This window comes from Python bivittatus, unplaced genomic scaffold, assembly GCF_059951505.1.
Source record: "Python bivittatus isolate LINGU-HERP-01145 unplaced genomic scaffold, Pbiv_v1 ctg000610_np1212, whole genome shotgun sequence".
In the NCBI taxonomy this organism is placed as follows: Eukaryota; Metazoa; Chordata; class Lepidosauria; order Squamata; family Pythonidae; genus Python; species Python bivittatus.
This window is the reverse complement of record NW_028277088.1, coordinates 23,036,319-23,063,452: the sequence shown is the minus strand read 5'-3', so window position 1 is coordinate 23,063,452 and position 27,134 is coordinate 23,036,319. Positions and strand designations below refer to the sequence as shown.

The 27,134-nt window shown below is 36.9% G+C and overlaps 2 protein-coding genes across 6 annotated transcripts in view; one reads left to right on the top strand and one right to left on the bottom strand.

Moving 5' to 3' along the window:
- The window catches only part of VPS50 (VPS50 subunit of EARP/GARPII complex), a 74,456-nt gene extending 62,569 nt beyond the window's left edge, over positions 1-11,887 (bottom strand). The window contains exons 1-5 of the mRNA XM_007427576.3: positions 11,733-11,887; positions 9,824-9,892; positions 2,285-2,407; positions 1,982-2,053; positions 116-169 (exon numbers count right to left, since the gene is read on the bottom strand). Of these exons, the coding sequence (XP_007427638.1) occupies positions 116-169; positions 1,982-2,053; positions 2,285-2,407; positions 9,824-9,892; positions 11,733-11,765 (351 nt within the window). The 5' untranslated portion in view covers positions 11,766-11,887. The remainder of the gene's footprint in view (positions 1-115; positions 170-1,981; positions 2,054-2,284; positions 2,408-9,823; positions 9,893-11,732) is intronic.
- Positions 11,888-15,291: 3,404 nt separating this feature from the next.
- The window catches only part of HEPACAM2 (HEPACAM family member 2), a 34,130-nt gene continuing 22,287 nt past the window's right edge, over positions 15,292-27,134 (top strand). For 3 of the 5 annotated variants that reach the window (XM_025166283.2, XM_025166281.2, XM_025166284.2), the window contains exons 1-3: positions 15,292-15,511; positions 22,276-22,626; positions 23,939-24,223. In XM_025166283.2, coding sequence (XP_025022051.1) covers positions 15,427-15,511; positions 22,276-22,626; positions 23,939-24,223 — 721 coding nt within the window. In that variant the 5' untranslated portion in view covers positions 15,292-15,426. The remainder of the gene's footprint in view (positions 15,512-22,275; positions 22,627-23,938; positions 24,224-27,134) is intronic. The other 2 variants (XM_025166282.2, XM_015887958.3) reach the window with 1 other exon arrangement.

Genomic DNA, 27,134 nt, shown 5'->3' with positions numbered 1-27,134 from the left:
GTTTGAGACTATAACAAATTTTCTTGATTAATTGGCTTATTCCAAATACAACTCCTGATAGGTACAAGCCACCTTGCAATTAAAAGACAAAAAAGCATGAAACTTGCTATCTTACCTTGACATATGCAGGCTGCTTTTCAAGGATCAAGTCTGCAACTTTTTTAGATACCTTTAGGGAAAACATTTAAAGTCAACAATACAATTTGAAGTAAGCATTCCAAATTATGCATATTGGAGACCTTCAGCAATTTTGAATGATCCATTGTAAGCATTTTGTTCTACTTTATTTTATTCCACTTTAAAATAAATGCAAACAAAAGTGATAAACACTCTACAAGATGGCCATACTTTGCAAAAAAGTAAAGATAATAAAAATAGATGTTTTCATCAAAAATCAGAGTAGAATTGAAATTCACCTTCCACCCTACTGCAAACTAAAGAACATACTTGAATAAAAATTAAGGGAGTACATAGTTCAAGAAACCAAATATAGCTCATGCAATGTGTCATAATTATAATAAGATTCACCTATAAAGAAGAGTGAAATAAATCTGCATTTTTATAAAAAGAGGATGTTCTCTGAAGGGCAAGATTACAGAATGCAGTATTACCCCTAATGAGTTAAAATTAAATCATTGTTTTCCTGTTTAATAAACTATGTCTTTTTACCCATTACCCATTACTCTCCAGTGTACGTGAAATTGTGCTTTGCAAGAAATGAACAAAACAAGCATCTTTTCTTTATTATTCAATTATAGCTAATATAGGACAAGGAAATAATTATATTCCACTGACTCCTTCAAAGCATTTTCTGTACATTGGTCCATATCTTCCAGATTATAATGTGCAGGACTCCCAACATGTACTTCCTACATGCAGAGAGTAGCCTTATGTTTTACAACTAATTTGCAGCCACAGATAATCCTATGCAAGCAGGTGAACAAGATGACAAATGAAGGAATCACTCCCATCTCTCCCTTTGACGTGTAGAAAATTTGGAAGCCTGCTAAGAAGCTAAATTATCTTTGAATCTCTGCTAATTATATCAGCATCTTCACAGCCACCATGGAAACACAGATTGGATTTACACATTATGCTAAACTATAATGTTGTTTCTTTGGTATGGGTTTAGGGTAGTGTGTCAACTCAGCCAGCTTTGTGTGTTCAAACTGTGGTTAACAGACTAAGTATACATTTAATTATAGTCTACTAGGCTCTTAACAGAAGAGCAAAAACAATTGTTGACTAGGAACTATTGTAGACTCATTTGCAAAACTCAACATGGAGTTTAGATACCAGCATTGCTGGTTAATTAATATCAACCGAACTGTTGGTTAATATCAATTGCTGGTTAATGCTGTATCAACCAGACTATTTAGAAAGCAAGCCAAGCCAGGCATGGGCAACCTTTGGTGGCCAGAGGCTATCCTTAAAATGTTACCCTACAATTAGTGGGGCTGTTGGTCTATTTAGCATTGGCAACAATATTTCAACTTCTTGGACAAAAAATATCTCTCAGATGCTTTCAGTTGGACATGCCAGAGACTGAACTGTGACCTTCTAAAGGCAAGGTCTATACTGTCCCATGGAGTTATAAGAGGGTTAAGAAACCTGCTATCATCTCGGTATTTTGAACTTTAATACCCATCAGTCCAAGCTACCATGGCCAATGGCAAAAGGCTGGGAATGTTGCAGTCCAAGTCATCTAGAGGGGATAAGTAATTTACCCTTAACTGTAGCCTCCCCCTCTGTAGTTTCAACTCTCTCCTTGTAACAGAAAGAGAACAAGTGATAACCCAAACAGGGCATACACCAAACAAAAGACAGAAGCAAGTGAAATATGACCATCTTAATTATAATTTCTGAGTCTTCACTGAAATATCTTAATGTTTTCAAGGTCATATAATTATTCTGAGAAGAAAAGTAATGAGGTTTATGGAAATCATGAAGATGAGCAGGGAAGAAAGTACTTTCTACTTACAGCTGCTTGCTGTTGCTTTAGCTTGTCTCTATACTCTTCCAGTTCCTGAAGACCAAGAATAGGTGGCAGCTTCTACACATAAAGCACAAATAAAATCCATTTTAAAAATAGATACAAAATCTACTACTTTTAAGACAAATTTCTTAAAAGGCTAATGAATATGACTTTGGATCAGGTTACTAAAACAAGAAAAGATACTTCTCTTTTAATGGCAGTGAAGAAGACAGAGCAGTGAAGTTCAAAGTATATTATCAGGTAAAATATCTTTCTAAATAAACTGTTATTCCAATTCAATGTGCTTACCTCCAACTCATACTTAACAATATCAAAGGAATCATTGGAAAAATAGATTTCTTCAATGCTGTTAATTATTTCCTGCTGGGCCTGAGGATCAATTGGTTGTTCCCGGAGCTCTCTAAGTTCTTCCTTCAACACATGACAGAAAATGGTGCATCACCAAATCAATTTACTTTATAAAAAGCATATGTAAGACAAGCCACAGAAGGGGTTTCATATATATTGCAAAGAGAGATTTGTGCATTTATTCAAAATGGTAAGATACTGGTTTGTTCACACAGTTTTTTGCCAAAGTGTCACCATCTTTCAACTCAGCTGGTGCACTATGTGAACTTCCCCCATCTCTGCTAACCATATAGACAATAGAGATGTTGTGGGTCCATTTAAATCTTCCAAGGTTCAAATGCTCAAAGCTGACATCTGCAAAGCCTTCCAGAAACAACCTTGCCCATTTACTGTAGCCTAAGACAACTTTTTAAAATTTAAAACATTTACAGCATTTCTAAAGTCTAACATCTGACCTCAATATATACTGTAGGTGTCAGTCTTTATACTGAGCTGTTTCATAAAATGCAATAAATTATAATGCAATTTGTTGCTTGGTTTTGGCTTATTAGATTGTGTAAATGCAGCCAGCAGTGCTTTATTCAATAAACCATGATAAAAACATGGTTGTGTAAACCTGGACATTGAAACTATTATTTCAGAAATTTATGTACCACTTCAATACAGCTGGACTCTAAGCACAGTATAATCTATAAAATATAGTAATAATAATATAGTAATATAAAATCTTGTCCTTGAGAACAAATACAGTGGTACCTCAGTTCACAAACTTAATTCGTTCCACGACTCTGGTCGTGACCCAAATTGGTCGCGACCCGAATCAAATTTTCCCATAAGGTTCAATGTAATTACCGTTAATCCGTTCTGAACCATATGTATTTTTTTTAAAAAACCGCAAAAATATGAAACAAAATACAGTACAAAGAAAGAGAACGCTAACTTTGCTCGATGCGACTTCTGGCGTGGAGGACAGGAAGGCGGGTGGGGAGGCGGTTATTGGTTGGAGGGAGAGTCCCCCTCCCTACAGGAAGCCACGACCATGTGTCACGGGAGGGAAAATGGCCGCGGATCCTGTTCGTCACCCGATCCGGCGTTCACGAACAGAAGCAAAATTTTGCTAACGGAGCTGTTCGTGACCCGAATTGGTTGTGAACAGAAGCGTTCGTGACCCGAGGTACCACTGTACATGCACCGTAGCAATTCAAGAGGTATTTTACAAAAAAACAAAAAAACTAAAATAGGAGCTTAATGGAATGATGTGGGACAACTTTTGATCCAATGCACCACATAGGATGAAAACACAACTTGTTCACTGAAAAAATTGTTCATGCACTGATCAATCCTTTTTTTAAGCAGGACTGTAATTTTAGAATTACACAGAAGTACTCCATCAAATTCTCTCTGCACACTCTGGCCATCCTCTTCAGTTTTATTAAAGTGCCATCTTGAGGAATACCTTTGAAATTACAGTTTTTAACAGCAATTTTAATGCTGTGATTCTAAAATACAACATTAAAAGCTGCAATGCTGCAGCTGAATTTTCTTTAGAAAATTTGCTTTCAGCAACTTCTAATATATTAAGAAAAGTTCCAAGAGAATGAAAATCCACTTATGACCATGTAATTTAATAAACTAAACTTATTTTACAAATATAACACCTGCACACAATTTTAATAGTGATCAGGGAAAGGAAACTCCGTCCTGTTGGCAGTCATCTGTCACTTTTAAATCAGTTGACATATCACCCAAAATAGCCATGCTTGTTTTAACCGAGCTATTAATAAAATATATAAATCCATGATTGGAATGGTTGGAAATATTATTTTTAAAAAATCATTTTATCCTAGCTTGTATAGAGTAGTTTGAGCATGCTGTAATAAAACTGATGTTGCCTGTATTTCTAGCATATTAGCTCAAATGTGTCACAACTGATCAGTATTATAGCCTTACAGTTAGGAGGAAATTCTGTTGATGACCTTTTATGTGAAAGCCTCCATAGACCAAAACTGATAGCCAGTAAAGATCAAAATGGGACCTTTCTATTGATGACCAGGGTGTATGAAGATTGCAGTATGAGAGTCAGGCGGCATACAAGTTTAATGTATGATGATGATGATGATGATGATGATGATGATGATGATGATGAAGAAGAAGAAGAAGAAGAAGAAGAAGAAGAAGAAGAAGAAGAAGAAGAATTATTATTATTATTATTATTATTATTATTATTAATGGAAAGACAGACAGAAAGAAAATATATTTGTAAAACTAAAAGAAAGGGGAAGGATGGAATAGATTTGAACAAAAGTGAACTAATCTTATGTGGAGATGAATATGGGTATGGAATTAAGGGTGTATGCTTATCATGAATATATGACAGAACATAAGAATTGGTGATATCTAGACTGTTGTGGGAGCCTATGAAAGTCGCAATTAATAGGTTGGTAGTGGTTTCATATTATGTTCCCGTGAACTGCAATAATGCATCCTGAGTATTGTCAGTATATTGCATGTATCTCCAGGTTAATAGGATACAGGCAACAGTATGTTGGCTTGCCACTTATTTCTAAATTAACTTACACATCTAACTCAAAATAGGATAATGGCTGTGTTGCCTTCTGATCTGCTCATACTGAAACTAAAAACAGCATTGTAAGCCTTTAGCCTATTGAATTTTATCTGGGGATCTCAGCACACCAACAAGGCAGTAACTCATTCTTCAGCTTTCTAACTAGCATGTTCCTGCTCAGCATATTATCATCCTCACAGGTGAGCAACCCAACAAAACCCTACTATGATTTAGCATTACCTCTGATTTTGTTGAGCTTTGTAAACAATTAGCAGGCTCCAGGATTCTTAGCAACATAAGTTCCCCACTGAGAGGCTGCTGAAAAAATTAACAATCCCCTTCTTTAGTTTTAGGTATTAAGGACAAGCAGACAACAGTGTCAGAAGTCATTAGTGGACTGTGTTGACTACTTTCTATGCAGCCAGATCTAAGAAATAAGTAGAAGCGTGCAAAATTGAAGCTGAAACAGTCCAACCCAGAAACATCTCATTCCAACCTTACCAGAAATGGATTGGCCTGAAACGGAACTATTCAAACTGAAAAAGAACAACCCATTTCAAGGTCAGATTTTTTCCTGTACAGTCAGAAAGCCCCACTCTGAAGTCAAAGCATCTCAGATGAGGTTAGAACGGAATATTTCAGAATTGGAACCATAATACCTTGAAATGCCTGCATGCCTTTAATGTCTAACTGTCTGCATGGACTCAGTGGACCAAGGGAACCTAAATTAAATACCTTTTGAAACAATTTGGATTTATTGCACACAAGTCTGCCTTATTCACACCATCTTTACAAGAAGTACAAATATCATCATTTGCAACTGTCCCATCTTTCCCTATTATTTTTCTTCCATTATTTTTTTACCCAGAGGAAATCCATGAACGAAGATGAACCAAAACTGATGCACAAATACATCTTGCTGTGTAGCTTTAGCAGCCCTTTGGCTGGAAGACTTTTTAAATTGTAGGTTGAACCCACTGCCAAAAGAAGACATACTGCCTCATTAAAATTGCAAGGGAAAAAGATATTGAAGAAAAGCAAACAGAAATTGATAATTTGGTCTGACATGTTGCAGGGAAAGTCAGGGACACCAGCCACCCAGTGCACAAAATATACTCCATCCATTTAAAAAAATGCACAGTAATCATTCTTGCTAAACGCAAGAATTCATGAGGCTTTTTGCCAACTATAACTAGCAGTCCAATTCCTGGAAAATGAATTATAGAGTGATGTCATCTGAATGGAGTAGAAATATCTGCACATTCTGGCCAAGAAAAGGACACTACTGAGAAAGGTCTAAAGAAATCAAGTTTAACAGATCATTAACCTCCATAGGTTAATTCTTTCAGGGTGTATTATTTGCACTCTTCTTGATTTCCCCAAAGAGATCCAACAGGTAATCACATTAATTCCTTAAACCTGCAATATAAATTAATGTGTGTTTTCTTCTGGAGCAATGTTGTTTCTTAATTTAAAAGCATTGTGTAAATCAAAGGTTTTCAAACTTTTTGTCCGCTCTTCAAGGTAGTCCAGAGAAGAAACTAAAAACATGCGTTCTAACCACCAAATCAAAAAATATATACTCTTTTAGTTCTGCCATCACGATGGCAATCACCAGAATATTTTACAACAAAAGTTATGAAATACTGAGATTAGTATTGAAAAAGAAAGCAATGCCTTTAAATCTGGAAATCAATTTTTGTTTTCTTAAGCATTTCCTTCAACAAAATTAATGACTAATGGAGGCCAACTACTCAAACTACATTCTTAATTAGTATGGAAAAGAAACCCAAAGTGAAGCTTCAGATGCCTTCCAGAATTTATTTTCTCAACCAGCTTACTGAACATACTTTGAATATACTGTACAATGCATTACCGTAACTAATGTGCAATAAAGCTTATGTAATATTCTTGCATAATTGGAAGATAAAGAGCAGAGTCTGCCATTATCTCAAAATGAATATAAACTTCACAGGTGAAGAACCACAACATAATCAAATATAAATATAAAAAATGTATATTCTCAATGTGCATTTGGAGAGAATTTCTGCTGATGGACTAGGAGGAAGAATTCCCATTCCTGACACGCCAGACTGCAATTTTAAGGGTCTACTGCAAGAATGACAGAAACACAAATTAGACAGAATTCACTCTCTTACTGAAGAGCTACGCTGGAACTTATCTGTCAATATACCAATCTGACTGAACACAGAACTGGGGAAGGAAGGGGACTTGTACAATGGCCCTTTCACTTCTATTGCCTCTCCTACATTTAATTTCCAATTATTTTGTATCAAGTTTTGTATTTATATTTGTATATAAATCATAACTTTCAATGGAGGCCCTTTAACATTTTAATGTCAAAAAGAATATCTGGATTAGCCAGTCACCACACCAGCTAATGCTACAATTGTGTTGTAGAACTGGAAAGTATAGGTCAGGGAAGGTATATTTAGAACAAGTTTATAGTATACTTGAATACAGTCATTACAATTAGCCACAGGCTGACCATGGCATGTGGCTAGGTTACCTGTGGGACCGCCTCTCCCTGAGCCTATCTGCCCATTCTACCACATCAGATAGGGTGGGTGTCCTTCAGGTCCCTTCCCTTAAAGGTAGCAGGACCTAGGAAGCGAGCCTTCTTAGTAGCAGCCTCTCCCTGTAGAACACCCTCCCCCTTAGATCCAGCAGACTTCCATTCTTCTAGCCTTCTGGAAGGACTTAAAAATTTGGCTCTTCCTCCAAGCACTGGCATGTGGTGAGGCTGGAGCCCAGTGTTGTTTATTGTTGTTGTTGACGAGTGTTGCTTCAGGGTGCTGGATGTTGGTTTTGGATGTTGATTTTTTAAACTGTTTATCTTTTTATTGTTATTGTTGTGAGCCATCCAGAATTAAGGTATATAAGATGGGTGGCCATATAATTTTCCTAAACAAACAAACACATGTTTCTAGAAGCAGCATCTAAGTAGGAAGCCAAGTCCCTTTGTTATTCCCAGTGCTTTTGGATTAGAGTCACAGGCTACAGCGGCAATACAAAAAAAGCACAATAGCACCATACAAAACAAACTAGTTGCTCTGTAGTCTCTAATTAGACATGCAGAACCTGAAATATGGCATCCAATAAAGCATTCAAGAGTAACACAAATAAAAAATTAATTGTATAAATTTCTAACTTTCTCCTACTATGAGAAAGTTCAGTGAGCATAATTTCCCAAAGGCTGTTCAATTACCACCTTCTTTTAGAGGAAATCAAGATAAAACACTGGTACGCCACTGTGCTCTTTATCTTCCAATTATGCAAGAATATTACATAAGCTTTATTGCACACTGAATATACAGTGCATGCATTACGGTAATGCATGCACTGTATATTCAAGAATTTTGCAAGAATCCATATAGAAAGATTGGCTTATTATCTCTTGAAACAAATGAATACACACACACACACACACACACAAACACAAATACACAAATATATATGTTTTATCACTTCCCTCAATTCCAGAAAGTCCAAGCATTAATTTAGGTAACTGCATCAATGAAACACAATACATAACCATGTCCTTACTAACCATTTTCCACAGGTATTTTTTTAAAAAGACATCTGTAACTTTCATTTTCAGAACCACTCTTAATTACACCAGAATATAAATAAGTAAAATATTTCAAAATGTTCAATGCCCATTTATGCACATTATGAAGAACTTGTTTGGATCATTGGGACATCATTGCCCGTTATTTGATCAACATAATTGTTCCGACAATGTAATCTTTCCAGAAGTAACAAAAAGAAAAAAAAAAGGATCTGCTTTCCAATTGAGAAGTCAAAATACTTCCAACCATTTTTGCTTTTTCTTGGCCTACTTTCTGTGAGGGTCTATATTTATTGACAATCACCATCCCTACACAATCATTACTTATACCCCATCTCAAAATGCAGACAGTTTAAAGAAGATTTAACTCGTATCTTTTTATGACATCAGAATCCTGCACTTCATGGCATAAATTCATTTTTACAACAATGCACAAAAAATGGATAAATTCAGAGGGGCTACTTGAGGGTTAAATACACATTATTTTAAGTTACTATGGAACCTTCTTCCATGGCATGCATGATGCATCAAAAAAGGTCAAAATACTCTGTGAAGTTTTTTTGGTATGGCTGCCAAAAATTATATACAACAGAGAATACAGTTAGTCCTCGACTTACGACCACAATAAGGACCTGAAAATTTGTCATTAAGCGATGCGATCATTAAGCAAGGCATCACATGACCACACCCAATTTTACATTTTTTGCAGTGGCCATTAAGTGAATCACCACAGTTATTAAATGAACCACACAGTTCCCCATTGATTTTGCTTGTCAGAAGCCAGCTGGGAAGGCCACAAAAGGCCATCATGTGACCCCAGGACACTGCAACCGTCATAATACATGCCAGTTGCCCAAAATCCGAATCTTGATCATGTGACCGTGGGAACGATGCAATGGTCATAAATGTGAGGACTGGTCATAAGTCACTTTTTCAGCACCATCATCACTTTGAGCGGTTGCTAAACAAATGGTTGTAAGTTGAGGACTACCTGCAAGGATATGAAAAGAAACAGGTAGGACTAAATGGAACCTACCTAAGCTGAGAAGCTACACAAATGTCTTCTAAAAATTTCTGTGAACCCAGACGTAGTAACAGATTTCATGGTTGCTGAACAACTCTACACCCACTTAAACCCATCCTTCACTCCAATTTATTATGCAGAGTTCAGTTACTTGTCAGTGACAAGGGATGCTGACTTCTTTGCCCTGCCACGGCACTTGGATGAAATACAAATATATGTGACTCAAAACAAGTACAAAACAGAACGTAAAAGACATTTTAAAATTATGCAGTACTTTGTAAAACTAGTCAGTCCTACCTTGCTTGGAATTCTGAAGTTCTCAAGGGGGCTCAAATCATGAATACTCTCCTGAGGACTTTTAAGACCCTTGGGGGAGAAAATCAGGCATGTCACTTTCTATGCCCACAACAGTTAAACCTCATGCATGTAGAAATGAATACATGACTGCTTTAACTAGTTTTATATGAAGCACATATATTTGAAAATCAAACCTGAGAAAACTTCAGTTATTCTTATGAACAAAATTTTCCCAGCTACAAATATTGAAGAACCTGTAACAAATATTTATTGTGTAATAAATGAACATTTCTTTAAAAATTCACGATAATCCTTCACTACAATCTATGGATTGGAACTAATGGATGTTGTAACCCAAATATTCTGGAGAGCACCACATTATTATCCAATCTTAAGATCATTCCAGAGCAAAATTGCCACACTGTCTGTTGAATCACACAGAAAAAAGGCACATAGAGCACTGAAACGAAATGTCTAATACTGCTCCCTTTATATATATATATACATACATACACACACACACACAGACATATATATATGATATATATATTTATATATATTATATATATATTACACATATATATAAATATGCTGTATATATATGATCTATATACATTCCTTTTATATAAATATAAACTGATAATTTATTATCAGTAGCAATAATTTTTGGAATATTCAATTTCAAATAGATTTTTTTTTACTGTCCTCATCAAAATAACATAAAAAGGCTATCAATACCTTGTAACAGTCTCTCAAAGAAATATTATCTGGGCCATTTTCAGACCAGGAGCTCTAATGACTCACATACAAAAGCAATAATCTCTACTGTTGCCCCTGCGATGTTCCACTTAAACCAACAACATATACTTTGCATTCACCAATTCCTCCTATCATCTTTATTTACATATATTTTAGTAATCTTTCTCTCATACTATGAGAAAAGGTTCCAAGTCTAAGTGGTCACTACATTCGGATGCAATTTCTTCAACTCAGAGAATTTAAGCTGGGGAAACAAGTTCAACCTGAACGGCCGCAGTTCAATCCTACGATGCATCTGAAGTCCTTACATTCCTAAATGTAATGTAAGGCAATGGCAAACCACTTCTGAAAATCTTGCCAAGAAAAGTGCAGGGACTTGTCCAGGCAGTCACCAGAAGTCAACACTAACTCAAAGGAATAATAGTAATAGTAATAATAAAGGTAGCTTTACTTGGAACAGCTTATATTCTGGAACAAGACCTTTAATACCATCGAACAACCACATCTGCCTATCCCAGGTCCTTGGGAAGGACTTGGTACTTTGGATAAAAATGCCAAATCCAGTCTAAACATCTGGCTGACTGTGCGACCAACCATAATAATAAAAAACATTAGTTCCCATCCACATTCATTCTTGTGAGAAAATAGCTACTATTTGAAAAGATATTGGCTAGAATTGTAAAGATACGTGGAGCCTAAAGAATCACCCACATCTCAAAAATGCTTAAATCTCGCTTTTTGAGCTATGGAGTCCCACTTTTTTTTTCCTGCTCACACCTCAAGCAACAAATCCGTACCTTTCAAAGGGCATCACACAAATCAACAAGGCTGCAATCCTATGCGCATTTATAAATGTGTAAGACCTATTTAACAGAACTCTTTTCCAAAGAAACGCACGCTAAATTGTGTCTTATCTACGACAGATCGCAGTGTCCCCCCCCCCCCGTATGTAACATTATCGTGGCTATTCTCCTCATTCAAAATGCCACCTCTGTTCAAGGCCTCCCTTTTAATGATGGGAACTCCGGCCTTGCTAAACACGCCGCCGACACTCGTACTGCCAATTTTATCCTGCTCTCTTCTGCAGGAATCGCTTCCAGTTGCACCTCGCTTTATCAAACGTAGGCCTCCCGTCTTCCCGCCCCGCTACCTGTCGGGTCATCAGAGACTTGATTTTCTGCATGGCCACGCAATTTCTGCCTCCCTGCAGACCAGCCCGCCTCACAAGCACCCTTCGCGCATCGAACTCAGCTGCCTCTGACACAGAGAAGCCATCTTGGGCATCACATGATCCGCCAGTTTTCCATCTTCTTCGGCTTCATGGGATTTGTAGTTTACAATGAGAGCGTTGCTTCCGCATTTTGGACGCCAACGCCTGGCTGAGAGAAATACAACTCCCACAAAGCTCAACGGAACGTATTTCCTGTCTGTCCAATCACCAAACTCCCAGGACGAAAGATGCTCTCTTAGCGATAAATGAATTTAAAGGAACCATCTGATGCTTTGGATGCGAAACTTGATGGTTATTTCCAGAATTTATTTTGCTTCTAATGAAATATTGGCGTAATCCAGGATATTAGAATAGATATGACTGGATCGGTTTTAAAACACCGAAGCTATGTAAATGCCGAGAGAGTGCATTACAGCGCGTCAAGGTTTACCACATTACTATAATGCAGAAGTAAAGACTCTATCCGGTCGAGCTCAAGGAAATGATTCAGTACCTCGAATTGCACCCAGAAACAAGTTGGGAACCAATACAACTCCCACAATGTTGGTGTTATATGACAATACCACGTTAATCAGGTTAATGTGCAGGCTGCTGTATTTTGTGCTAGTTGCAGTTTCTGCGAAGGCAGTCCCATGTACAGCAGATTACAATAGTCTGTTCTGAGGTGACTAGGACATGATTGACTCTAGCCAGTGCCTCATACTCCAGGAAGGGTCACCACTGATTTGCCAGCCAAAGCTGGGAACAGGACCCCCTGGATACAGCTTCCACCTGCTCTTCCATCAGGAGCGGAAAGTCGAGGACCACCCCCAGATTGTATACCAGCTCTTTCTAGGGGAGCACAACCATATCTAGAGCTAAAGTTGCTATTGCCACAGAGTTAATCAGTTTATGAACCTGGAGCTACTCTGTCTTGCTAGGGATGAGTCAACCTGTTTCTCCCCATCGAAACCCTTGTGGTCTCCAGGCACCAACACAAAACATCCAAGCATTTCCTGAACAGCCTGGGGTAGAGATGCATCATCACCATCATCATCCATATGTCACCTAATCAAAACAACTCAAGGTGGTATAAAGAGCAGAATCATGCAAGCCATGGTATTTCCTGTGACACTCTATGGAAGCAAAACTTGGACTTTAAGGAGCAGGATAGGAAGAGTATTGACACCTTTGAACTTTAGCGTTCAAAAAGGCTCCTGAGAATACCATGGACAGCCAAGAAAACTGATGGATCATCAAATAAATCAACCCAGAATTCTCACTTAAGGAACAAATAATCAGGCTCAAATTATCCTATTTCGGACATATAACGTGAAGATCCAGCTCTCTGGAAAAGGTTTTAATGCTGGGAAAGGTAAAAGGAAAGAGAAGAAGAGGACAATCAGCACCAAGGTGGCTGGACTAAGTTACAGTGGTGATAAGTGCACGATTGGGAGACTTGAAAGAACAGGTTAGGGATAGATCATCATGGAGAAAATCTGTCTATGTGGTTGCTAGGAGTCAAAAATCAGTCAATCAAGGTGGTATACAATTGAGTTGTATTTATATATTAAAGATACTAGATCCCAAACTGTCAGATGACCTTCCACCAGCTTCATGTATTTCCTTCCATAACTTCAAAGAATCTTATGATGAACTTATTATGACATCAACTTTCCTGAACTGACTTCTAGTCTTCATGCTGCAGAAGTCCAGTGTTTCCACAGTAATATAGACTACCTGACAGCGAACTGTTTCTGAGGAATCTGGATGTTTCACCTGAGGTTATAAACAAATCTAAGTAACAATACTGGATGTACTTTCAAAACTGGAGAAATGAAGTATCGCATGTTTGCTTTTCCTAACAATTCAAGGAATAAACTGAAACTTGCATGATCTCACATAGGACCCCATCCTAATAAAGGCATTGCTTGACTACAGCTTTTGCTATTTTGCTTGTGGTTTGGCATGCCTTACTCTGATGTGAATCTTCGACATGTATTGCCTGGAACAATAGAAAGGAGAATCTACACACAGCAGAGCAGCAGAGCCTCCTGCTGGCTGAAGTGCAAAGAACAGACAACTACTTTTTTCCTATAATTGGATCCTATTTACAATATTTGCAAGCAAGTGTTGGAAAATGCAAAGGGCTTTGCTTCCTCCTAAATTTCCCTTGACTGCTTATTGAGATGTTAGTATGGTTAATACCAAAGAGGAGACTAGTTAGGGGCTGTTTTTTCCATAACCCACTGAACCACAATTCTGCAAACTCATTTTAGCTTAATGTGTTGCATGTAGCCAGCTCACGCAGTTACTTTTATGCTTCAATATTTATACAAACCAAGAAAAATGAGCTAATTTTTAAAAAGTTAAGGGTAATCATGCAGTATGGACATAGCCAAGTGGCTGGTTTCCTACATCGCTAAGCCACAATACAAGTTGTTTAGTTTTGGCTTAATGTGTTGAATGAACCCAGTTATTATGGCTAATTCAACAAACCATGCTGAAGCAAAGCATGGTTTGGTTCAATTATGCATACCAAGTCTTAATCTGAATTTCACAAGTGAACATTAAATCCCTTAACGAGTGTTTTCATTACATACTGAACCAGAAACTACATTTCAGCCTAGCAGGCTATGCTTACAAAGCCGGTTTATAGTTCAGTATGTCTTACAAGTTCAGAAAATTGTGTAGAGTATATCATGGTTAGCATATAGTACAACACATAGGCTGAACAATATTGCCCTTTATTTCATCCTGATCCTTTTTTTCTTCTGTTGATCCACCTGTTTGGGGGCCTGTGAGATTACCAATGGAAGTGCCCTCTATGATTCTGGTTAGGTAGAGACCCTAGTTGGTCACCATGTCCGGAAACCACGGCTAAGGAGGTCACTGTTATCTCTATATGCCACCATCTTCATGTTGCCTGGACTATCAAGGCCTCCTGAGGGAATTTATCATTTTGCAGCCTTTCTCCTTTCATAATTAAGGGGGTTCTGCCCATTGCCTTCAAAATCCTCCAGATGATACTATGCTTACCCACAGAGGCACACCTGAAAGATTTTTTTTTTAAATCTGCATTTTTATTTATCATATTTGCATATTGCTGAATCTTGCAATTCACAGCAGTTTTACAATTTTCCCAGTTTTGCTATTTTTTTTAAAGCAACTTCATACTTATTTAATAGTATAGGAACTAATTTCATCCAACCTAAAAGACACAATATAAACTAACAAGAATAATCATTTCCAATCCTCAGGGGGTGTACAAGTCTGTGTTCTTTCTTCATGGAGCTGTTTAACTGTCTGTTCTCTTCAGGTGAATATAACCTGCATACACTCTTTAAGCTCATTTATTTTTTATCAGTGTTGAGTGATTCATAGTGCATGCCCCATTTATCTTGTTCTGTATTTGCTGTGAACATACCACAGCGGGGAATTATGATAGGACTATAGGCAATGAAGATGTTGAACACTAATCCAACAGGTGTTCCACTCCCTGTGTCTTTTGTACACACATAGTCAAATCACCTCAAGCAAGGCAAGGTAGAGACAGATAACTCACACCTGATTTCCCTAACAAATAAACCCCACAGCTGCTGGACCAAGGCTCTGCCTGTGCACTGGAAAGAAGATGGCCTTTGCACAAGACGGGCTACCTTTTAACACCATGTTTCATGGCTTGCAGTACAAAATCTATGTGCACTATCTGCTTTTAGGTAAGATCCTGCATGATTTCCTGTCCTTTTCTGAAACTTCATCCAGATACAAGGCTTTATAGTATACTGGTCAATATCTTAACTTCAATAACTTTATGGATATAAAATTGGTAGTGTTAATGTTAATTGCATCACACAATAAAATACCACTGTGGGGTTTGTATCTATGGAGACTACAATTCTGTAACTGCTTATCTGGGTTGGTGTAAGTAAACTGTAAGACTTTCTTCAGAGTAGACAGAAGTTTGTTCTATAGTTCACACATTATGCAATATGCTATCTTTTGGGAAGGTTAAATCAGTGGTATACTGTAAGCATTTTGTACAGCAACTGTTCTCACTGCATTATTGAATATAAGCAATGCATTTTTTAAATTTTTAGTATGCCCCTATGAAGTAATACTATATGCTCCTTAAATTCATTCTGATTTTCTTTTCTATAAAGAATATTTTATGTAGCATTAGAAATTATTTTTCCCAATAATACTGCAGAAAAATAACTAAGATCAGTCTTAACCAAAAGGTATATATTCATCCATTAATAAAAATAAGTGCAAAATGCATATTATACTTCCATGTGAATAAGTATATTTGTTTATTTTTAGGATTGCTTTTATGTTGTATTTGAATGTATTTTTATCTTGTTGTAAACCACCCAGAGTCATTTCACAAGATGGTGACAAATTTGATGAATAAAATAAATAGCATTTATCATTATTAAAGAAGAAACCTAAAATCGACAGTCTATATAACTAAGGGGAAAATGTCTTACACATGTTTCTATATCACTTGATTACTCTGACTTCTTCATGTTTTATTTAAAGTGAATATCCTAATATATTAAATTCCACATAGTTCTGTTGATTGTGAGGTTTTAACCATGGATTCAAAAGATGGAACACTGAATAAACATGATCTTCCTATCATATAAATTAGTGTATCTGCTTTCACATCCTGTATTTGTTGCACTAGAAAATTGCATGGAGGGAGAAAAAATACCCTTCACCATCACACTGCAGAGATGAGCTATTGAACTGTTGATGTGTTTTAATGTTTCCTCAAATAACACTTATTTTCTGATCTGCCCATGGAATGAGATTTTTCTGACATTATTCCAGGAGAAAGGGGAAATATGGCCTCCCAAAACTGCTGAACTGCAACTCTTAGCAGCAGTAGCCCATGAGATCAAAGGTGAGGGATACTAGGAACTGTAGCTTAGCAATGTCTGGAGGGCTGCTGGTTCCCCACTTCTGTATTATTGTCCCCACGTTGATTCCACATACAGGAGATACAACAATTGCCACATTGCTTAGAATAATAGGTTTGTAATAATTTTAGAGGATACTCAGTCAACTTTGGCAAATTCTGATGTATTCTACATTATAATTAATTTAGGTATTCCCAGTAAATAAATAAATAAATAAATAAATAAATAAATAGTTATGCATTTAATTCATCTATATGTCACCTTTCCTATGAAAACTGAAGGTGGCTTACCCAGGGTTCTTCTTTAATCCTGTCTCCACAATATCAACCGGTGAGGCAGGTTTTGTGGCGAAACTGAGGTTGGCTCAAAATCTAGTGAGTCTTCTCAGTCCAAATCCACATTCAAACCATCATTCTCCAGTAATTTAAACAAGTCTAACATGAATGTTCAAGCTACATTGGCTACAACTAATATTCTGTATGTACAGAAATGTATCAAAATGGTGGCTGAATTTTATTTCAGTACTGTAAATGTGATCCTGTGCATTCCAGAGACAATAGTATAGTTTAGGGAGCAAACTTTGGTTTGATTTGGTTTTTATTGTTGTTCTGTTAAAGGAAAAAATCCACAGTAGTTTGATCAGAGTTAGAGTCTGATTTCTTAAAATTTTCATTTAATCCAAACAAACAAGCAGGAAAAAGCAGACAGGCATTCACTGTAAGGTTGATAGGATGCCACTGAAGATGGGATTCAGCAAAGCAAGACTCGATTTGCTGGGGCATCTAGTGCTGGACCAGCAAGTAAATACTACATAAATAGATCAGTTGGGCCAAGCAAGTCTCTCTATGTCATGCAAACACACTCACTAAGTTAGAAAGTCTCTTAACCAGTCCACGTCCTGTAACATTATACTTGAATCCTTGGCAGCCTATACAGCACAATGCACTTTAAACCACTGTGAAATTACACTTATTCTTTCTTTCCTGTGCAAAATGGGATTAAAATTAGCATTTAGTTCCGATAACACTGTATTCTATTAATCGTGGAAATATTATATTCACTGGTTTTACACATTATGTTAAACCCTGGTGTATCTTGCCTAATAATAAGTCACTATTAAATGGGTCTGGGCAAATGGCTAAATCATAAATCATAGTTTATAAGCCACAAGGGCTATGTTCACACATGTGTTAAACAAAAACCAAACAGACCACATTATGTCTTACTGTAGTACAGTATTTTAATCTTGCCACTATGATACAGGTAAAGCAATAGAAATTAAACTTAGGCTTTCTTCAAAATGATACTACCATAGATACTGAAAAGTCTTTTAAAGAAAATCAAAATCCTTCCCATGGAAATGTTGGTTTATGCATGAAACTCAAAATATTATGTCATCATTTTTTTATTTGAACAAAAAACGTTGTAAGATGTTTCCAGTCAACAAGGGTGGTGTTGTGCTTACTAATACTTTAAGATTTATGTAAAAGCCAAATGCAGCTTAGGCAAAAATTGGAGGTCACTTTGGGAATACCTAGTCTGTTTACACTGAATACAGAGAAACCAAGTGCAAGGGGATACCAGAAACTAAGAAAGTGCATATTTGCCTCAGAAGCATCTTTTATGTATCAGATTCTTACAAGTTGGTAAATTACATTTGAAGATTATTACTTGTAGATCAACCATTCCTAATCTTAAAAAAAAAAAAAAGTCTGGATACTAAAGCAAAAATGGAACACAGAAGAAGAATTTTTCTTAGGTTTTAGAATAATACTTCCCAAGCATTTATATAATATTCTTGTGGTAAATTAATTTCAGTCCTGGCCCTACCATTAAGGAGAGGAATCATCAACTGTAGGTGACATATGATGACAAGCAGTGGTTCTGTTAGAAAACACAGGGTTTGACCCCCAAACTATGCTATTACTGCAAATATGGTGGAAGACAACATTGTATTCCATTGACAACACTGAAATACAACTCAGCTGCCAGTTCAGTTGCTTACAGTACTTGGAAGAGATAAAGAGCACCACCTCATATCAGACAGTACAATATCTTTGGCTGGGTCTGCTTAATTCAGTAAAAACCCCTCTGTACAGGTAGAATGGAGCTGCTAAGGCTGAGAAATAATGGTTGGGTTCATAGGTCATACTAGGCCATGGTTTATTTAGTTGTGGTTTATTCCATTTTTATCTGCCATAATCAAAAGACTTTTGGTGAGTTAGAATCATGCCAGTAAAAATAATGAATAAGCAAATATAAAAACCATAAAAGTTAAAAACATAAAATAGAAATCTTAAAACAACCAACCAATCAAATAACAAAAGGATGGCAACATATTAAGAGTCAAATGCCCTCTTGAAACCATTCTGTCATAAGTAATTTTTCTGAAGCCTAGTAAGGCAAGTGGTGATCAAATATCAGGGGACAGCATACTGTATCATAATACTTGGCCTCCAATGGAAAAACATCTGTAGCCTCCATACCCCTTACTTCATGGAAGTTGGGAACTGATAGTAGATTCTCCCATGAGCTCTGCATGGGACAAATTGAAATTGGATCAAGAAGGCAGTCCTGGAAATACCTCAGAGCCAAGTCATGTAGGGATTAAGGTTAAAAATAGCATTCGAATTGCACATGGAAGCTGTTAGGGAGCCAGTGCAGAGCCTGAAGCATAGATGTGGTGAACTTGTGATAGTGACCATATACCAACAACTGAGCCACTGCATTCTGGACTAATTGTACTGTAGCTTCCATCTGGTTTTCAGAGGTAGACCCATGTAGAGTACATTACTGTACTCCAGTAGTTTACTGAAGGAACTATAATGGTTGGGTTCACACAACAGCCTTATGAAATTATGATGTGGCTACATTGTATTTAAGAGTATTGTCAGTTCTCATTTTGAAGGCAAACTTCCCTCCCTACTGAAACCTAATTTCTCTGGCTCTCTTACAGAAGATAACTTTCTTAGAGGCAAGTTTGCTAAATCTCATACAAATAATGAGTTTGCCTGAAAGCTCTATGCCTTGACAAACTCTGCAAGACCTATTTCTTCTTTTAGATATGAGCTGGCATCTAATTCATTCCTTTACTGACTAATATTCAGAGTGTAGGACAATGCTTGGATCTAGTGCTATATCCTATAACAGAAGTTAAATGCTTTTAGCATACATTCAAGGATATCACACCAATACAGAAGTTTTCCCTCAGTTCTGCTTAGATTGGGTCAAATAACATGAAGGAGGATTAGCAATATCAGGAAGAGCCTAGGTGTCCCCCGCTTGCACTCTTAAATGTTGGCAGAAGGGAATAATGCATTCTAACACCTCCCACTGATATTACTGGAGCAGGCAGAACCTCAGCAGAAATCTAGTGAAAAAACTGAATGTATGAAATCTGTAAAAGTTGCATATGAAACCAGTGAATGATAAACAGCCCATAAACTCTATACAATGCAATCTATGCATATTTCCTCAGAAGAAAGTTCTATTGTTTTTAATGGCACTTACTTTATATCTTTATTATCATTACAAAACTGGAAATTTTGAAGCAGAGATTATGCCTCTAAAATCAGTGGAAATAAAACTAGCTCAGCTCTGACTTCACTGATATAATAGGCAAAGGTATCAATAATAGAGCTAAAACAAGATAGTAAGAATGAGCGACAACAGGAATGGGAGGTAGAATGTTGGCAAGTGGGGTGATGATAACTATTTCATTCGTTGTGCCAAGACATGTACTGCTTGATCATGGTTTGATGAGTAAACCATAATTGGCAGGATGCACATAACACAGTAAACCAAAAAAATAAATAAATAAACCACAATATGCTTAGCACATTTTGTGAATCCAGCCCGCAAAAATTCAACTGAGGAGGAAGACAGTTAGTTGGAGTAAAGCTGGAATTTAGTGGAATAAGAAAAGGCATAGGTCAGGCATGGGGAAGCTATTGCACTCCAGACATTGCTAAATTACAACTCTCAGCAGGGACAGCGAGCATGGCAGTTGCACACAATTATGAACATTGTAATTCCATGATACACAGAAACCACAGGTTCCTCATTCCTGGCATAAGCTAAATGTAGTTGGACAAGTAACTATTAAATGGAGAGTCAGTTATTTTTGTTTATTAAATGGCTACTTGTTCTGTATGGAGAAATGGACTGTTTGAATGAACTACATTTTCATTGGGGTAGATTCTATGTTGACATATCCTGCTTCAGCCCTGGCTGGGAACAATATAGTTAAATCAATCAAGAAGATCATCTATTTACTCTGGATTAGTCAACCAACAATAGCAAGAGAATATTTGGGGAGGAAATGAATGTATTCCATAACTATAACCAGCACAGGTTTTAAGAAGGAAGAGTAAGGAACCTGTATTGCTCCAAATGGTCCTGACCTACAAATTCTAGCATTCACAGCCACTATGATCACTGGTTACAAATTCTGAGAGCTGTAGTCCTGCAACATTTAGAGTGTTCACAGCCCCCCATCTCTGCTTCTAGCAATGTTCCCCAACTCAGTATGTTCTAAATGTATTAAAATAACTCCCACAGTTTCAGCTGTCATGAACACAGTGGGACTTACTTGTAAATAAACATACTTAGGAAAGAGGAGCAATTTCTTTAATGCTTTAATGTTCATTGAAAGCAATATCCTATAAGTTGATTGACTGATTATGTGCCATCAAGTAGTTTTAAACTCCTAGTGACCATATAGATAGATTTTCTCCATGACAATCTGTCCCTGACCTGGTCTTTCAGGTCTCCCAACAGTGCACTCATTGCTACTGTAACTGAGTCCTTCTACATTGCTGTTGGTTATCCTCTTATTGTCTTACCTTCCACCTTTCCTGGCATTAGAGTTTTCCAGAAAGCTAGGTCTTTGCATAATGTGTCCAAAGTTGGATAATTTGAGCCTGGTCATTTGTGCCTCAAGTGAGAACTTTGGATTGATTTGTTCAACAATCCATCAGTTTGTTTTCTTGGCTATCCACAGTATTCTCAAGAGTCTTCCGCACACCAAAGTTCAAAGGTGTCAATATTCTTCCTATCCTGCTTCTTCAAAGTCCAACTTTCACTTCCATAGAGTGTCACAGGGAATACCATGGCTTGCACGAATCTGATCTTTGTAGGTATAGTCACATCATGGCATTTGAGTATCTTTTCCAAGGCCTTCATGGCTGCTGTACCAAGTGCGTGCTAGTCTGCAGCATATTTCTTCACTGCTTGTTCCTTTACTGTTGATGGTTGACCCTAAAAGTTGTTACTAATTTGTCCATTCTTTTCAGAGGGATGTGTCTAATGCTTATATCCAGCCCAACGTGAATAAAAATTTAATGGCATTAAATGGTATTACGAATGAGGACCATAAGAAATAAATGGTATTACGAATGAGGACCAAAAATGCAAAATGGTCAAAGCAGGAATTTATATATGTGATGTATACCAAGTGATGGATAGTTCTTGAAACCATTGAACATATATTACAATGGAACCTGAAGCAAGCACTGTATGCATTTCAAACTGTAATATTTGTAATCTTTCTGCTGCAGGTATTTCTTCTGCACTAAAGGTGACAATTCCCTCATACATGGTCAATGGCATTGAAGGACAGCCACTCAGACTTGCAGTTGATTATAATTTTAACATTACAGTTTCTGACATCCAGATAATATGGTTGTTTGAAAAGCCGCCAACAAACCCCAAATATCTGCTGATTTCTGTCAATCAATCAGTTGTTCCAGACTTAGAATATAGGCACAAATTTACACTTTCACCTCCAAATGCATCTTTGCTAATAAACAATTTACAAAGAAGTGATGAAGGCAATTATATTGTCAAAATCAATATCCATGGCAATGGGACAAAATCAGCAGGTGAAAAGATCCAGGTTACTGTTGATGGTAAGTAACAGGAAATGCTGGAATCTAATGTAACATTTCCATCCACCATTATTTGCCATGTGGACTGGGGTTGTTAGGAATTAGAGGTCAGTGGCACATCGAAAGGTCATGGGTTCCCTTTTCCTTTCTGTGCCATTTTCTGGGCTTTCCACTCCTCAAAGCCACAATCTGCCCTGGAAAGGCACAAGTCTAGCCTATATTCTGCAGAGCAGTTATATGACATATTGTTGTCCATGGTACCACATCAGGGTATTTCAAGATATTTGCATTGTTCTTACACATGCACAAATTAAGATCCAAGGGTGATTATTCCTAACTGTATTCTAAAAGTTTACTTTTATACAGAATATATGTACTGGTGAATAGTTTCTTGCTCTAGAGCAATCTTCTCCAATCTGACACCCTCCTGATATGTTGAAACTAAATTTTCCAGAATTCCCAACATAGTGTAGATGAGGGAAGGGAAATACTCAGCATAGAAATTCTAGATAACTGAAGCTATATTATACAGTCATCAATGAATTGAAGCATTTTTAACTGCTCAGCCATATATCTTTTAAGTTACATGTTGATTACATTAAAATATATTTGCATAACAATATCTTAATACAATGGATTTAGTGAACCAAGTCAAGATAGAATATTTTCATCTCATTTTGGAGTAGGCAGTATTCACTTACAGGTAGAGTACCAGACTTTAAATATTCATTCATTCTGTTTTTAATCTGCGTAGTCACTGAAGTTTTTGTGGAGGATTACCAAGCTGTTTTAAAGAAAAAACAAGCAAACTGTAAAGCAAAAAGCCAGTAAAGCTGGTAAATATATTAATAAACAGAACAGGAAGAAAACAAGTGAAAATTGTAAAAAAAAGAAAAGAAAACCATTATCTCAATATAATTCAGGTGCTTGAAATCAAAACTAAACTATATAAACTACTGTATACTAATTATAAGTTAATAGTCTGTCAACATGTAGACAGATACATGTTCCATTTCCACAAGAGTTGTTGAGTATATGTAAGTTGAGTCCTACAATGCATTCCAAACTGATACTTATGATGCTGATCCTCTTTAGAGACCACATTTGGGATTAAATACACAATTCCTTCTGTTAAGGTTTTTGGGTTGAGGGTCCACCTCTTACATAGGTCCCAAATACAACCACTGACAGTTCTCACCATCTTCTACTGGCAGAAACGTAAAGGCTGTACTCATGTGCCCATTCATGTTCTGTCCACTAGTGCAAAATGACCTGCTGTATGTAAAGAACAGAAATGACTTGATCATAACTTCCAATATTGTTTCTATTGTAGCACCTGTCACCAAGCCTGTCATATACATTGAACCCTCATTTGGAGTTGTAGAAAAAAAGGGAAACATCACTTTGAAATGTACAGTGGAAAAAGGCACAAGGGTTGTTTACCGGTGGATGAAAAATGGAAATCTTATTGAAGACAGCAGCAATAGCTCCATGTCTATAAACAAAGATACACTTTCCATTGCCCCTGTTCTTAAAGAAGCTATTGGGAATTACAGCTGTTTAGCAGCCAATCCTGTCAGTGCCATGATGAGTGACATGATCATGCCAACAATATATTGTAAGTAGGTAACGTTTGTCTAATGTATGTAATGGGTGTTATAGAGTTCTTGGTGATCTCTGAGCTTGGTTGTTTGCTTACCAACATCTCATTACCCAAGTAGGTAACATCATTGTATTGATGATGTTATTTAGTTGGGAAATGAAACATCTGCAAGCAAACAGCCAAAATCAGAGAGCACCAAGAACTCCACAGTTGAATCTTGAGCTACAGATATTCTCTTCTAATGGAACAGGGGTATTAGTTGATTTGAGAAAACAAATCATTACTGTATCTTTCTATGATAGCAGATCTCGGTCATGGTAAATGTCTCCTGTCCAATCATCACACTTCTTTGGCTCTTCCTGATGACAGAAAAAGCCATCCATGAAGGCTGGTGAGAGGAAGAGGGGAGATGGAGATGTCTAACATTGTATTCCCCCCTCCTGTATTAAGGCTCGCTCTCAGGCCTATCACTGCTATTTAATACAATTTTCAGAAGCAGTTTCTGTTCTGCTTCATCATAGTACATTACTCAGAGAAAAAGTCCAAATCCCTAGTGGGCTCTAGGCTATATTTTAGGCAAACAAGAAGAATATTAAATCCTAAAGTCCATATCATTATCATTTTTTTATTTCTGTGCAAAATCAATATAGGACGCTGGATATGTTTGCTTAAGCTGACACCTGTGAAACAATATACATTTGAAAATGACATGATTAACTATGGCAGCTGCTCTTGTTGTTATCCTATTATTATTTTGAAACTTTATGTGGTCTTACTCAGATCATTTCAGGATGGTTTTTAAGAAAAATATTTTTATACAATGCAATATAAAATACAACATAAAACAGCAGAACAAAATATTTAAGACAACAGCATTAAGAAATGTATAATAAGAATAACCCAGGTTGGTTACATGTATTAGCTGTATGCAGTATTAGACCAGATTTGACTGGTAGGAAAAAGGGCTAAGAAAAATGCCTTTGTATAACCAAGCTGTAAGCCAACCGGTTTACTTGATCCCCGCTTGAAAGAAGCTTTGTTGACTCTAAAGGTGTTGGAAACATATTCCATTAAAGCAACATGACAAAAAGTGATGAATTTAGGCAAATAAAGAAGGTGGAGAGGAAATTATGAAAGACTTTTTAAAATGAATTTTAAAAAGCTTTAACCCACATAGTAGATATATTATGAGCTCAAATAGGGAAGTTTAATTTGAAGATACATAAATCCAATCAGGTTCATGGAATTTATTGCCAAGTTCTTTCTGCCTCTTCCTCTTTCTCCTCCTCCTCCTCCTCCTCCCCTCCATGAACCATATGTGTCTGAATTCTAAGCCAAAGGTGGGCAATGTGTGGTCCAACAGATATTACTGGATCAAAGAACTACCAAGGAGAAAACTACACTCCCATCAACACTGGCAGAGCAAGTTACTGTATATAAACAGGGAGCAAATCCCACACTCACTTGCACTGATGATGTTACCTAGTTGGGTAATGAAATGTCTGCAACCAACCAACCAACTCAGAGAGCACCAAGAATTCCACAGTTCAACCCTGAGCTACATTCTCTTCTAGTGAATTCCATCTAATTCTAAGATGATTGCAAAGCTGACATTCTACTGTGAATTCTATGAAGAAAATAATGAATAAAAACATAACAAATCCATAAACAAATCTATTTGAGGATTATGGGAATTAGGCAGCATAACAGTCTTGCCTAAACTTGTTTTTTACCTGTGGCAAGTGGCTTGAGGTGGAAGGAGTGTCTAATAATGTGTGAATTATTATATAGCATTGAGAATGTTAAATATACTATATCAGATATAAATATGAATGTCAGATCATGGTGCAACTCCAGCAGCTTATAATAAGGAACCACAATAGATAATGTTTCTATTTCATTTCAGTGCTAAGAGAACTCGCCTTCAGAAAACCAACCCCACATTACAGGCAGACGATTTAAAGCATAGATTGCTTACTTCATCCGAACATAATTCCTTATTCACAGGAAGAATGTGCTTGCCATTCCCCAGAAGTATGGAATATATCATTATGAAACAAATCTCTCAAACCACTTGCTGGCAGTTCTTATCTATCATCACTGAACCTAAGCTTATCTGGGCACTAATGTAGGCAATCCACTTTTTTTTTTAATTGTTAGTCTTTTACTCAGGATGCCTTGTTCTTTCGGATATATTAGGGCAATATCATGCAGAATTCCCAGTGTCCTTATCAGACTGAGGAAGCCCTGTCAGCTCATTCCTCCTGCACAGTTCTGGACAATCTCAGATCCTTCCCTGAACAGCTGCTTGAGTTCTCCCATCTAGTGACATGGCTACAACACTTTACTACTGCTACAAACATTAATCATAACATGAATAGAGGGTATTTTTCAACAGAGCTGAGAACTAGTAATATAAACCTAAGTAACATTAGTATAGAATTTAATCCATGACAACTAGTTTTACACATCACGCACACCCACTGCTTACTTAAGCCATGACTCATTGAATGAGCTCCAATGGCTGGGCTCATTTCATGATAAACCTAAGATTATCAATCTATCCCTAACCCGAACAAGAGAAAACACATTGTGCTAAGCTATGGTTTCTTTCAACCATGACTGATTGACTAAGACATAAGCTGGTTCATACACAACTCTGCCATGGTTTAATAAGTACAATGGCTGGATTCCCTAAGACAAACTCAAGCAAGTGAATTTATGGTACAGAATAGTCTGTGAACTGATCCTGTTAATATTTCAAGATTCATTTGTTTTACAAAGAGAATTTGCATGGAATCTCAAGAGCTTGTAAGCCATCAAGTCTCCCCGAAAAATGGCAGAGAAGTCCTATTAGCCACCATGACCTCCTCCATCAAATATTGCTTTCAACTTACATAATTTAAACTACACTTGTAAGTAGTAC